Source organism: Chlorocebus sabaeus, chromosome 20, assembly GCF_047675955.1.
Source record: "Chlorocebus sabaeus isolate Y175 chromosome 20, mChlSab1.0.hap1, whole genome shotgun sequence".
Taxonomy (NCBI): domain Eukaryota; kingdom Metazoa; phylum Chordata; class Mammalia; order Primates; family Cercopithecidae; genus Chlorocebus; species Chlorocebus sabaeus.
In genome coordinates, this window is record NC_132923.1 from 102,070,492 (window position 1) to 102,085,827 (window position 15,336).

Below are 15,336 nucleotides of genomic sequence, written 5' to 3' on the forward strand. Positions count from 1 at the left end.
GCCTATACACTTTACAAATAATGTGCTTTAAGTTAATTAAATGTTCTTTCTGAATATAAAAATTGTGATAATGGAAATCTCCCTAGCAGCTTAGATTGTAAATTTAAGAGGATAGGAACTGCTCAGTTGTCTTTGGTTTATAGTATTGCTTTCAGGTGAATAGGCTATATTTTTTTGTGATTGAGGGTATAGACTATGACAAGCCAGTTGACAAGCCAGTTGACACAATTGACAATACACAAATTGTGTATTGTTTTCATGTTGCATTGATGAATCTCCTTTGAATATTGGAAAATAAGAGACAAATAAAAAATGTTTTATTTTCTGATTTTCTTTCTTTTTTTTTTTTTGAAACGGAGTCTCGCTCTGTAGCCCAGGCTGGAGTGCAGTGGCCAGACCTCGGCTCACTGCAAGCTCCGCCTCCTGGGTTCTCGCCATTCTCCTGCCTCAGCCTCCTGAGTAGCTGGGACTACAGGCGCCTGCCACCTCGCCCGGCTAGTTTTTTGTATTTTTTAGTAGAGACGGGGTTTCACCGTGTTAGCCAGGATGGTCTTGATCTCCTGACCTCGTGATCCGCCCATCTCGGCCTCCCAAAGTGCTGGGATTACAGGCTGGAGCCACCACGCCCGGCCTATTTTCTGATTTTCTAAGAGTTTGTTCTGGATATTAAAATTATAGTTGAAGGCCAGGCGCGGTGACTTGTGCCTATAACCCTAGCACTTTAGGAGGCTGAGGTGGGTGGATCAATTGAGGTCAGGAATTCAAGACCAGCCTTGCCAACCTGGTGAAACCCTGTCTCTACTAAAAATACAACAACTAGCTGGGCATGGTAGTGGGCACCTATAATCCCAGCTACTTGGGAGGCTGAGGCATGAGAATCACTTGAACCTGGGGGGCGGAAGTTGCAGTGAACTGAGATTGCGCCATTGCACTCCAATCTGGACCACAAAGGGAGACTCCATCTAAAAAAAAAAGTTACAGTTTAGCCCTCATATTCATATATGTCGAGCATTCATATTCATTCAGTGAGTTTTTATTCCTGCCTACTATAATCCATAATACTTGAACATTGTTGTGAGCAGTTTACATACCTTAATCCATTTAATGCTCACAACCCTGAGTTAAGTACTGTTTTTCTTCCCACTTTACCTATGAGGAAGCTGAGTCCTAGATAGTAACCTGTTAAAAGTCACGTAATTAATAAATGGTTGAGTCAGGATTTGGGCCCCAGCAGTCTGATTCAAGAGCCCAAACGCTTAACCAGGATGGTAAACTGTATTAGTTACTTTGTTTTCAGAAAGACTACAGAGATGAAAAGATAGGACTTCTGCTCTCGAGGTAATTGATAGTGTAATGGAGAGAAAAGTTATGGGAATGGGAGAAGTAATATTTATTTGTTGAGTGACTGTGCCTTGTGAGAAGCTGTGCTAAGCATATCTTATGCATTCTCATTTAAACCTAATTGTCTTCAAACTTGTATGTTTTCTGTTGCTTTGTGCCACCTTTTTTTTTTTTTTTTTTTTTTTTTTTTGATGGAGTCTTGCTTTGTAGCCCAGGCTGAAGTGCAGTGGTGCGATCTCGGGTCACTGTAACCTCCACCTCCTGGGCTCATGCAATTCTCCTGCCTCAGCCTGCCAAGTAGTTGGGATTACAGGCGCCCACCACCACACCTGGCTAATTTTTGTATTTTTAATAGAGATGGGGTTTCACCATGTTGGCTGGCTGGTCTTGAACTCTGCCTGCCTCGACCTCCCAAAGTGCTGGGATTACCGGTGTGAGCCACTGCGCCTGGCCTGTGCCGCCTTTTGTACAAATTCAAAATCAAGGCCAGGCATGGTGGCTCATACCTGTAATCCCAGCACTTTGGGAGGCCGAGGTGGGTGGCTCACTTGAGGTCAGGAGTTCAAGACCAGCCTGGCCAACATGGTGAAACCCCATCTCTACTAAAAATACAAAAAAATTAGCCAGTCCTGGTGGTACACGCCTGTGAGCTCAGCTACTTGGGAGGCTGAGGCAGGAGAATCACTTGAACCCAGGAGGTGGAGGCTGCAGTGAACAGAGATTGCTCTACTGCACTCCAGCCTGGGCAATAGAGAAAGATTCCATCTAAAAAAAAAAAAAATACAAAATCACAGTCTTATGTAATTGCTTTAAAATTGTGTGAGGTGCATTGGGAGCATAGGGGAAGGAGCCCTAAATCTATTTGAGAGGGAGAGGAAGGCTTCACAGAGCAGGTAGCAATTGAATCGTAACAACTGACTAAAAGTTTCAGACAGGGAAAATATAGCAGAGAAAATAGCCAAGTCATGGAGGGGTGAGATAATGTGGTGTGTTTAATAGTTGAGTATTGATAATAAAGTGGGAAAAGAGAATAGATTTAAAAATGGTTAGGTAGGATTGATCAAATTTAGAGATTGTTTATGAGGTGTGAAGGTCAAAGAGGAGTCCAAGGATACTTACAGGTTTTGGGGTTTATGGTGATACCATTTACTGAGGGGTTAGAACAGGATTTTGGAGGAAGTACTAAGTGCAGTTTGGGGTCTGTTGTGTTTAAAGGGCTTGTGGGATATTCAAGTGGTAAATTGCACAAGGAGGCATTTGCACATAAAAATCTGGGATTTGGAGATTGAAAAGTTATCTACTTGGAGATGTAGGGCTTCCAGATAAAATACAGGATGCCAGGTTAAATTTTACTGTCAAATAAACAATGATAATTTTTATTATAAGAGTATTGCATGCAATACTTGGAACACACTTATTCTAAAATAGCATTATTTCAGCTATACCTAAAAAGAAGGTTTCCTTTTCCTGTAAGATAGTAGGACAGTTTGCTGAGCGGTTTGTAGGTAAAGTGGAGGGGGTTGAGGGATTTTTAGGGAGTTCTTAGTTACTTCTTTTTACCTGGTGAAATTGAAACATCAATGAGCAGGAAAGATGTAGAGTTTGGACTTGTGAGCTATGAAGGTTTAGAAAAGTTACTTTCTGAGGTAAAAGAAACCAGTCAGGGAAATATAACAGAAATATTAGAAAAATTTTAGAAATTGAGTTGATAAGGCAAAGTAATTTTTATTGAATCTGGCCAGGCATTATGGCTCACGCCTGTAATCCCAGCACTTTGGGAGGCCAAGGTGGGCGGATCACGAGGTCAGGAGATAAAGACCATCCTGGCTAACATGGTGAAACCCCGTCTCTACTAAAAATACAAAAAAATTAGCCAGGTGTGGTGGCGTGCGCCTATAGTCCCAGCTACTCGGGAGGCTGAGGCAGGAGAATGGCGTGAACCTGGGAGGCAGAGCTTGTAGTGAGCCGAGATTGCGCCACTGCACTCCAGCCTGGGTGACAGAGTGAGACTCCGTCTCAAAAAAAAAAAAAAAAAAAAAAATTTTTTTTTAATTGAATCTTAAAACACTCGTTTTGGTAATTTGAAGAGGTATATAATACTTTTAACATCCTCTTCATTTTGCAAGTGTCAGTAAATATTGTTATTTAAGTATAATGTTTAAGAACATGCACTTTGGATTGAATAGACTTACATTCCTTCATTTAGCAAGTATTTATTAAATGCCACAATTATTAAAATAATAAGTATGAGAACTAGCACTTTGGCTGGGTGCAGTGGCTCACGCCTGTACTCCCAGCACTCTGGGAGGCCAAGGCAGGCAGATCACCTGAGGTCAGGAGTTCGAGACCAGCCTGACCAACATGGAGAAACCCTGTCTCTACTAAAACTACAAAATTAGCTGGGCGTGGTGGCGCATGCCTGTAATCCCAGCTACTCGGGAGGCTGAGGGAGGAGAATCACGTGAACCCTGGAGGCGGAGGTTGTGGTGAGCCGAGATCACGCCATTGCACTCCAGCCTGGGCAAGAAGAGCAAAACTCCATCTCAAAAGAAAAAAAAAAAGAACTAGCATATTGTGTTCGTATCATGCTTACTTTCGACTTTGACTAACTAAGATGCCATGCTGTGTACTTTATTTATATTAAGTCATTTGCCCCCTCCCTCCCCATTGGCCCTATGGGTTAGGTAATATTATCTTTATTTTACAGATAAATTGAAACTAAGAAAGATTAAATAGCTTGTTTAGGAGCCAAGATCATATGTTTCTGTCTGCTGTTAGAACCCATAGTCATTACTGTTATGTTGACTGTGTTGGGCGGTTGGGTATACAGGGGTGAAAAAAACAGATATTGTCCATAATGGATGTGATCTTTTCAGTCTAATGTGTGTGTAGGGGGAAGGATGAATGTTAGGCATTATTCAAATTATCCAAATAAGTAATGAAATGATTTAGTGCTGTGAGAGAAAGGAGATGGGAGAGATTACTACAACGGGGGAACTTTATTTCAATTGGGCCAGAGTTTGAATTCATTGTAGTAATTACTTTATATTTTCACATGTATGACGGTGCTATGTTGGGTTTTAGAACAGAGAGACTGGCTGGGTGCGGTGGCTCATGCCTGTAGTCCCAGCACTTTGGGAGGTGGAGGTAGGCGGGTCACCTGAGGTCAGGAGTTCAAGACCAGCCTGACCAACATGGTGAAACTCTGTCTCTACTAAAAATACAAAAATTAGTTGGGCATGGTGGTGGGTGCCTGTAATCCCAGCTACTCAGGAGGCTGAGGATTGCTTGAACCCGGGAGGCAGAGGTTGCAGTGAGCTGAGATGGCGCCATTGCACTCCAGCCTGGGCAACAGAGCGAGACTCCATCTCAAAAAGAAGAAGAAGAAGAAGAAGAAGAAGAAAAAAAGAAAGAACAGAGAGACTGAGTTTGATTCCCATCTGTGCACGTAGTCTCTTTGTGACCTTGGGCAAGTTGCTGAACACCTCTTAGCTTCACTTTCCTCATCTATAAAGAAGGGATATCTTATAGAGAGCACCTCTTTGGGTGCTCAATACATATCATGGGAAGTGTTGAATTAATGCAGTGGTTCCTACTTTTTGGCATTTAATAGTCTGAAGAAATTTCTAAAGTAACTTTGGAACTAACATAGCTACTCATTTATTTTGCTACGTGTGGGGAGATTAAAAATACAACTGCCATTTATTACCATCAGTGATTCAGGAAAGTAAGACTTTTTAAAAAAACTTTCTGTTTTGAAATATGTAAGGGTATTTTAACATTAAAAAAAGGATGGTTATAATTTCAGAATAAAGAACCATTCAAAATAGGCATTTACATTTTTAAAATGTTTCATGATTACATTTTGTTTTAAAACGTTTTAAAAAATGTAGTAAGAATAAATAGGATTCTGTCTGTGATGATTTTATGTATAATGAGCAGATTGCATTGACACTCTTGTATCTTTTCTGTCATTAACAGAAAAAGCAGCTTGTAAGTCTAAAATGATTGAAATCCAAACTCTAAATGATTCAGATTTAATTTTTCTTTTTTTTTTTTTGAGACAGAGGCTCTCTCTGTTGCCCAGGCTGGAGTGCAGTGGCACAATCTCAGCTTACTGCAGCCTCTCCTCCCAGGTTCAAGCAATCTACTGCACTCCAGCCTGGGCAACAGAGAAAGATTCCATCTAAAAAAAAAAAAGTGATTCTCCTGCCTCAGCCTTCCTGGTAGCTGGGACTATAGGTGTGAGCCACCACGCTCAGCCACATTTAATTTCATTTATTGCTCCTTTTTGCCGGGTGTGGTGGCTCACACCTGTAATCCCAGCACTTTGGCAGGCCAAGGTGGGCAGATCACCTGAGGTCAGGAGTTTGAGACCAGCCTGGCTAACACAGCAAAACCCCGTCTCTATTGGAAAAAAACACAAAAATTCGCCGGTTGTGGTAGCGCAAGCCTGTAGTCCCAGCTACTTGGGTGGCTGAGGCAGGAGAGTCGCTTGAACCCAGGTGGTGGAGGTTACAGTAAACCAAGATTGCGCCATTGCATTCCTGGGTGACAGAAGAGACTCCGTCTCAAAAAAAAAAAAAAAAATTATTTATTGCCCCCTTTTAAACACACTATCTAAAAAATAGATAGTGCTCAGCATTTGGAATAATTATGTATTACTCCCATATGTCAAAATTACGTTTGAAAAGTAGATAAAAGTATTTTAAAAGATTCTCTAATTCTGAAAGGTTGTCTTCATAAAGATTAAATTTAGTCTAATAACTTGTAAATTTTGACTTTTGAGGTGTTTGTGAAGGTATTTATGATTAGACTATTTAAGAGATTAATAGGGCCGGGTGTGGTGGCTCATGCCTGTAGTTCCAGAACTTTGGGAGGCTGAGGTGTGTGGATCATGAGGTCAGGAGTTTGAGACCAGCCTGGCCAATATGGTGAAACCCTATCTCTACTAAAAATACAAAAAATAGCTGGGTATGGTGGCGCATACCTGTAGTCCCAGCTACTTGGGCAGCGGAGGCAGAAGAATCACTTGAATCTGGGAGGCAGAGGTTGCAGTGAGCCAAGATTGTGCCACTGCACACCAGCCTGGGTGACAGAGCAAGACTCCATCTCAAAAAAAAAAAAAAAAAAAAAAAAGATGAATAGGATAGAATAATTTTTTTTTTTGCTTGAATTTCTACTTTACTTACATACACTGTATTCATTGCTCTTTTTTCTTTTCTTTTCTTTTTTAAAGGAGTATGGAAGTGCCCAACAGCCAAAAATTCAAGAAAGTGAATTGAAAATTAGTGGTGTGTTTTCAGTTAATGAGAGACCTCTTGGTAAGAAATGGAACTGTATAAGTTAATTACAATTAGTATTTGGTTATTCTGACTTGTAAAATTGAGAGAAAGCATCTTTTCATGTATGTCTTTCTCTTTCTTTAGAGCTGTGGTTTTTCAAACTGTGAGTAGCTGGTTTTCAGCAGTGTTTTAAAAAATAAAATAGAATAAGAATATATCAGAATATGATATGTATAGTAAGGAAACATATTGTTTCATAAAATTTCTGTTTCAGTGATTGAAGTGAACACACATCCCCACATTTACAAACATATGTATATGAGAACTGGGTTATAATATTCAGTGTATTTCCTACTTTGAGTCATGGTAAAAAAAAAAATTGAAATCTCAGTTTTGGAGTGCTTATTGCCTCGTTGATACTTATTGCCTCATTGATACTGGATTTCAAGATAGGGAATTTGTCCTAAAAAAGAGAGACTGGGCCGGGTGTGGTGGCTAACACCTGTAATCTCAACAACTTGGGAGACTGAGGCAGGTGGATGGCTTTTGCTCAAGAGTTTGAGACCAGTCTGGGCAACATAGTGAGACCTTATCTCTGCTAAAAATTAAAAAAAATTAGCTGAGTCTGGTGGCGTGTGCCTGTAGTCCCAGCTACTCAAGAGGCTGAGGCGGGAGGATTAGTTAATCCTGGGAGTTTGAGGCTTCAGTGAGCTATGATTGCACCACTGCCTTCCAGCCGGGGTGACAGTGAGACCCTGTCTCAGAAAAAGAGAGAGAGAGAGGGAGAGAGAGAGACTGAGACTGTATATGCATTAGTATTGATACTAAAACTTTTTTTTATTTTGTTTTGATAGCCCAGCAGTTGAACCCAGGCTTTCAGCTTTCTTTTGCATCATCTGGCCCAAGTGTATTGCTTCCTTCAGTTCCAGCTGTTGCTATTAAGGTTTTTTGTTCTGGTTGTAAAAAAATGCTTTATAAGGGCCAAACTGCATATCATAAGACAGGATCTACTCAGCTCTTCTGCTCCACACGATGCATCACCAGACATTCTTCACCTGCCTGCCTGCCACCTCTTCCCAAGAAAACCTGCACAAACTGCTCGAAGTATAAAATTCTTAACATCCCTTTTTACTGTACCTTTTTTTAGTGTGTATATAGTTTAGTTCAAACATGCTGTTGATATTTTAAATCTCTTTAGCATGTATCCGTAGAAATAACTTTTTAGCTAATGGAAGAATTAGCCAGTTTTAAAGTTTTGCAACATTAAATAAGTGACGTGGTGTTAGAATGATGATTAAACCAGTTTTCTGTCACTTTAGATTTTACTATGGAAAAATAACAAATGACACGTGGGAATTGCAGGACTATCCTGTAATTGTAGACACCCACCATTTAAATTTCTTTAACAGTTATCTTGAAAGTTATTTGGTATAGCATAAAATAATTTCACTCTTTTAATAGTATATGAAAGCTATTTAATTCTTTAAAAAGTAAAAACTCCACATGGTCACAAAAATGTGTTTATTTCTAATGTCCTTGTGGGGTCATTGTTGCTTTACAATAATGCTTAGATGCAGAGAGAAGAAAATACAGCAACAAAGTCACATAAATCTTTCCCTGCCTTAGTACATTTGAAGGATTTGGCATGTTTTACCTATTACTGTGGTAGTGTAATTTGAGGAATACAGTGTGTTGTTAGTAGTCACTATGGGCAAAAAATGGTAAGAGCTTGCTTTTAAACTGTGGCTCTATCATTTATCTCTGTGACTTCGGACTAGATATTTAACTTTCTAAGCCTCCATTTCTCATCAGTAAATAATAGTTGCTTCCTAGGATTTTAATGAGACAGTGTTAGCACATGGCCTAGCGCACAGCAAGTACTTAATAAATGGAATCCTGTTATTGATAATAAAAATTATATCATGTGTTACTGTTTATAGTTAACATGATAAATATATTAAATTTAATAAATATATGTATATATAATACATATTACTTTGTATACTTAACATATCACTTGTAGGCCCCTATTTTGTCTTTGGCCATGTTTATCTGCTTTGTGTCTTGACCTAAACTATCTAAAAGTAGATCCTGCTATATGGAAATTTCCAACTAAACAGGAGAGAGGATGTTTTTTTTCTTTGTTGGCCATGCTGGAGTGCAGTGGCATGATCACTGCTCACTGCAGCCTTGAACTCCCTGGGCTCAGATGATCCTCCCACCTCAGCCTTTCAAGTAGCTGGGACCACAGGCGCACACCACCATGCCCGGCTAATTTCTATATTTTTTGTAGAGATGGTTTTGCTATGTTGCCCAGGCTGTTCTCAAACTCCTGGGCTCAAGCAATTAGCTTGCCTCAGCCTCCCAAGGTGCTGGGACTATTGGCATGAGCCATCATACCTGGCCAGGAGAGAGGAATTTTAAAATATTTATATACTCTAAATTAGTTTGTTGCAAAATACCCTTTTTTTTTTTTTTTTTTTTTTTGAGACGGAGTCTCGCTTTGTGGCCCAGGCTGGAGTGCAGTGGCCAGATCTCAGCTCACTGCAAGCTCCGCCTCCTGGGTTTACGCCATTCTCCTGCCTCAGCCTCCCGAGTACCTGGGACTACAGGCGCCCGCCACCTCGCCCGGCTAGTTTTTTGTATTTTTTAGTAGAGACGGGGTTTCACCGTGTTAGCCAGGATGGTCTCGATCTCCTGACCTCGTGATCCGCCCATCTCGGCCTCCCAAAGTGCTGGGATTACAGGCTTGAGCCACTGCGCCCGGCCAACCCTTCTAATTAACACTTTTATGTCATTCTCATGAAACTAATCTGAAGAAGTAAACTTAGTTTTCTATTTTTAGATATTGTTTCAACATACCAAATATCAAAATAAAATTAAATAATTTTATTTATTTAAAGAACATAACACAACTTATACATCCAAATGCCTATTGTTTTCTTAAAAGTAGTCACCCCTGTCAGTGACTTTTTAGCATAAGATTAGGAGATAGATTCTTATCTTTTCAGCATGCATTTGATTTTTACAAATTTTCAAAGGCGCTTGATACCTTAATCAGGCTAATACAGTAGCTAATTAAATTGAGTCATACTGTTAAAACATGAGATTTATAAAATTAAAAGTTAAAAAATAGTCTAAAGGTTTATCTTAAGTTTTGTCTTAAAAAAATTAGAAAAATGTTTGAGCTATGTTATTGTTGGAAGAGGTGTGGTTTTTCTAAGGTAAATGTTATGGTATAACACTCATTTGAGTGTGTAAAGTTCAGAGTACATTTATAATTTATGTGCACAGATTTTCATTATAAAATTACTCTCTTTGATTTACGTATTTTTACTTACTATTTTTTTACTTATTATGCCACTGGCAGATTCACCTTATTAAGTGAAACTCTTTATTGCTCTGTTTCCAGTAGAAAAATCACTTTTCAAAATTAATACTTCATCTGTATATTATAAGCATATTCTTTTGGTTTCCAAGATTTGCTGTCGTATTTTTACAGTTGAGTTTTAAATAATTAAAATAATTTTCGTTGTTGTTATTTTCTCATGGTTTACCATTGAATACACCTGTATAATAAAGGTGCTGGATGGGAGGCACCATAGTGAAATAATTAATACCATAGACTAGAATCAGACTACCTGGATTTGTATTTCAGCTTTACTTCCTACTAGCAATATGATTTTGACAGGCTGTTTAACCTCTGATTCAGTTTCCTCATCTGTAAAGTGGCAGTTGCAGTAATACTTAACCTCATAGTAGTTTGGGGAATTTTTTTTTTTTTGAAACAGGGTCTCACTCTGTCACCCAGGCTGGAGTGCGGTTGTGTGATCCTACCTCACCACAGCCTCTGCTTCCTGGGCTCAAGCAGTCCTCCCAGCTCAGCATCCTGAGTAACTGAGACCATGGGCATGAGCCAGCTTGCCCTGCTAATTAAAAAAAATTTTTTGTAGAGATTGGGTCTCGCTGTGTTGCCCAGGCTGGAGTGCAGTGGCATGATCACGGCTCATTGGAGCTTTGAACTCCCCGGGCTCAAGCAATCCTTCTGCCTTGGCCTCCCAAAGTGCGAGGATTATGGGGGTAAGCCACTGCACTGTCATTTTTGTGGTATTTAAATTGGATAATTTGAGTAAAGAGAATAATGCTTGGCGCATAGTAATTACTCAACACAGTTATTGTAGTATATATTATAGCCATTATTATATACTTTGCCATTTACTTTGTGGCCTGCACTAGTGTTTATAATTAGTGACTATTTCCTTTAGTTTTTATACTTGTCAGAAGAATGGCAATACTTAGCCTCTGTTTTACCAGGGTATTGCTATTTGTGCTTATTGCAATAATTAGCTTTTACAAATTGGCTCTAGGAATCTCACAGAACCACTCAATTATTTTTGTTCTTCCTATCTCGTTCTTGTTTCCATCTGTCCTCTGATACAAAGCCTTAACAGCCCTTTTGTCATATGTTTCTTTGATTTTTTCAGTTATAGCTAAATATTATATATCATGCTTATTTTTTGTATTCTGGTAGCTCATTTGTTTCTCAAAATCTTGCACTTTCAACTTTTAAACATTTCGTTTATTGTCTTGGCTGGATGCGGTGGCTTGTGCCTGTAATCCCAACACTTTGGGAGGCCGAGGCAGGCGGATCACGAGGTCAGGAGTTTGAGACCAGCCTGGCCAATATGACGAAACCCTGTCTCTACTAAAAATACAAAAATTAGCCTGGCGTGGTGGCATGGGCCTGTGTCCCAGCTACTTGGGCGGGAGGCTGAGACAGGAGAATCGCTTGAACCCAGGAGGTGGAGGATGTAGTGAGCCAAGATGGTGCCACTGCACTCCAGCCTGGGCAGCAGAGTGAGACTCTGTCTCACAAAAAAAAAAAAAAAAAAAAAAAAAATCATTTATTGTCTCGTTTCAGTTCTACTTTGGGCAGCCTCTGGCTAGTAAGAGAACCAGTGTCTTGTGGTCTGGAGTTGTGGGATGGACACTGACTGGTCCCATTGGCTACAGCAGATGAAACTTGGTTGGGGCTGGAAGCCTTCCTATTTTTGTTTTCAGCATCTGGCTGGCTGTGTGTGTGTGTGTGTGTGTGTGTATATATATATATATATTTTTTTTTTTTTTTTGAGATGATGTCTAGCTCTGTTGCCCAGGCTGGAGTGCAGTGGCACAATCTCGGCTCACTGCAACCTCCGCCTCCCGGGTTCAGGCGATTCTCCTGCCTCAGCCTCCCGAGTAGCTGGGATTACAGGCACCCACTACCACACCCAGCTAACTTTTGTATTTTTAGTAGAGACGGGGTTTCACTGTGTTGGCCAGGCTGCTCTTGAACTCCTGACCTCATGATCCGCCCACCTCGGCCTCCCAAAGTGCTGGGATTATAAGCGTGAGCCACCATGCCCAGCCCTGGCTGGTTATATTTTAAATAGAATTCGCTCTTGACAAATTTATGAATTAGGTATTATAAACCCCATTTTATACATGAGGAAATTGAGATAGTAATTACATCATTCATTGTCACTCACCTGATAAATAGCAGAACTCATCATCAAACCAAGGTTTGCAGACACCTTATCCTTTTTCTACCATACAATACCTGCCGTTAGTAAGTGTTATTTCAGCTCACAAAGAGGAGGAAGTTACAATTGTGAAGAATACATTTCATTTTTACCTTTGTTATTTATTTTTAGAGACATTTTAAATCCTAAGGATGTGATCACAACTCGCTTTGAGAATTCCTCTCCTAGCAAAGATTTCTGCAGCCAATCATGCTTGTCGTCTTATGAGCTAAAGAAAAAACCTGTTGTTACCATATATACCAAAAGCATTTCAACTAAGTGCAGTATGTGTCAGAAGAATGCTGATGTAAGTTACATTTTACTTTTATAGGGATTCTGCTCAAAGAGATTTTTTTTAGCTGGCTCTGCTTATTTTGTGTATGTGTGTGTATGTTTATTTCCTAGACTCGATTTGAAGTTAAATATCAAAATGTGGTACATGGTCTTTGTAGTGATGCCTGTTTTTCAAAATTTCACTCTACAAACAACCTCACCATGAACTGTTGTGAGAACTGTGGGAGCTATTGCTATAGTAGCTCTGGTCCTTGCCAGTCCCAGAAGGTTTTTAGTTCAACAAGTGTCACGGCATACAAGCAGGTATGAATATCTATTTGTTGCATGTAGTTAGGCCCACTTCTTCTGATTTGGCTGCACAGGGATGAACTACAAAATGAGAGTGAGCTCCTTCCATTAGTCCATCCTGATATGTGATTTCCCTTCTAGAAAATGAGATATATTCTGATGGTGTGAGGGATGATTGTGATGGTAAGTTGATATAGGTAAAATAAGTCCCTTTTTAAAGGCTCCCTTCATAGCTAAGAATTCACAAATGAGATTTCTTTTCTTTTCTTTTCTTTCTTTTTTTTTTAAATCAAGATGGGGTTTTGCCATGTTGCTCAGGCCGGTCTTGAACTCCTGAGCTCAAGCCATCCACCCACCTCAGCCTCCCAAAGTGCTGGGATTACAGGCTTGAGTAACCATGTCCCGGCCTCAAATGTAATTTCATGATTTTCTTTGAGCATGAAATATTTTGTGATGTATTGATAGCAAGAAAACCATATTATAAATAAGCCATAAGCAAGAGTTAAGATGATAAAATCAGTGAATCTAAACAAAGCTTGTCTTTTTCATTTTAAAATGTGTTTGGGAATGAATTGTAATTATTTGGTCAACACTGTCTTATGAGAATACTTCAAGTAATTTTATTTATTGTAATGAATAATGCGGTAAGCTTGTTACTAAATATATCACCTTGTGTCAATTTAATTATTACTGATTTGTGGTTTTAAAAAGTTTTTCTTAAAGATGTAAAGATGTATCTTGTAAATGATAATTAAACGTTTTTTTCAGTTAGCAAGTTTGATTTGTTACTTCCTCTGAGCAGTTGGTAATGGACATATGGACATTCATCACTGAAAATAATCTCTTTTTTTAAGAATTGCCATTTTTGGCAGTCTGGTTACTACTTTCACAGGAAAAGAATCCATGTTATTTTATATATGATCCCAAAATGAGTTCCATTTCTAATTTTGTTACTAGTATTGTGCTCTGTCTTTTTACTAGGAAGATTATGTCGTGAAACCTCAGAATTTATATTTTCCTACAATTTCCTTTCATATTGAGAGACCGTATAATGTGTCACTGACAGGGTAGTTTAGTGGTTAGGAGCCTGAACTTTGGAGCCTGATGAAATGAGTTTAATTTCCTACTTCTTCTGCTCATCTGTTAATTTAATTAAAGTTAATTTGAACTTTTTGTTAATGTAATTTTTGAGAGCACCTCACTCTGTTGTTAAAAGGATTCTGTGACACACTATATATCAGTTGCTTAGCGTGGGGCCTGGCTCATGATACGCATTCAGTAAGTTATAGTATTGGTTATGTAAATGGTAGCTATTTTTATTATTTCTTAAAACATGAATAAACTTATGAGCAGATTTTATTATGAAACTCAGCTTGAAAAATAGATAGTTCTGTAGGATCTCTATTAATATACATTAAGTATCATTTCTATCTCCTGCTGAAGAATCTCACAAATTAAGTAACTTTAAAGGTGGTAGACTCTTCTAGATTGATGTACAAGACTATACCAAGAATGGCCCTTTGGTTCATGGATTTGCTGGTCTTCTCTGGTTATTGGTGATGAAAAAGTTTATGTAATGATTACCTAATTCATTACTTGTGTTTGAATTAATGTGTTTTGTTTGCTAAGATCTCTATCTGAGTAGTTACTAATTTTCTTCAGTTTCTATTTTATTACTGTCTGGAAGAACTTATTTTCCCACCTCCCAATAGTGTGGTTTCATCATCATGCTCAAATATTTCAACCAAGAGCTGTGGTTGTAGGTAGCTTTTCTTTTTAGTTTTTTGAACAATATGTAAATACGTATGCTTGTACTAGGTATCTAATGTTCTTTTATTTTAATAGAATTCAGCCCAGATTCCTCCATATGCCCTGGGGAAGTCATTGAGGCCCTCAGCTGAAATGATTGAGACTACAAATGATTCAGGAAAAACAGAGCTTTTCTGCTCTATTAATTGCTTATCTGCTTACAGAGTTAAGACTGTTACTTCTTCAGGTAATGTTTAAATTTGATAAATTTATATATTTAATAACTGTTGAAGAAAAATGTAACTGCTTTTCTTTGATTTTGTTACAAGCTAAATTTATCTCGTTAGTTAAATAAAGACCCAAGATTGACTTTTAAATAACTGACTTGTATGTGAAAATAGTTTTTCACTGATTTTCTTGGTTGCAATATATACAGTATTTTATAGTTTCATATGTGAGAAGAAAGAAAAAACACTTAAAATTTCCAAGTTAGTTTTTGTCTAAGTGGGACTTAATAGAGGTTAGTTGTAGTTAGATTTCAGATTTTTGTAAGTTCCTTGATTTTTTTGGTATATTATTATTTAATTTTTTCATTCTCCCAATACATTTTTGTATTGTTTCTTCATTGGTATAACTTAATCATTGTTTTTTATTTTTTGTCATCAAGGTGTCCAGGTTTCGTGTCATAGTTGTAAAACCTCAGCAATCCCTCAGTATCACCTAGCCATGTCAAATGGAACTATATACAGCTTCTGCAGCTCCAGTTGTGTGGTCGCTTTCCAGGTATGATCTAAGATAGCACATCATGCATGTGATTC

At 38.6% G+C, this 15,336-nt stretch overlaps 1 protein-coding gene across 8 annotated transcripts in view; it reads left to right on the plus strand.

The window, feature by feature from the left end:
* Nucleotides 1-15,336, plus strand: part of ZMYM6 (zinc finger MYM-type containing 6) — a 46,365-nt gene that overhangs the window by 5,466 nt on the left and 25,563 nt on the right. For 7 of the 8 annotated variants that reach the window (XM_037996823.2, XM_037996816.2, XM_037996830.2 and 4 more), the window contains 6 exons: nucleotides 6,581-6,665; nucleotides 7,481-7,730; nucleotides 12,320-12,494; nucleotides 12,593-12,784; nucleotides 14,615-14,765; nucleotides 15,186-15,301. In XM_037996823.2, the coding sequence (XP_037852751.1) occupies nucleotides 6,581-6,665; nucleotides 7,481-7,730; nucleotides 12,320-12,494; nucleotides 12,593-12,784; nucleotides 14,615-14,765; nucleotides 15,186-15,301 (969 nt within the window). Of the gene's footprint in view, nucleotides 1-6,580; nucleotides 6,666-7,480; nucleotides 7,731-12,319; nucleotides 12,495-12,592; nucleotides 12,785-14,614; nucleotides 14,766-15,185; nucleotides 15,302-15,336 lie in introns of those variants that run through there. The other variant, XM_073007515.1, reaches the window with a different exon arrangement.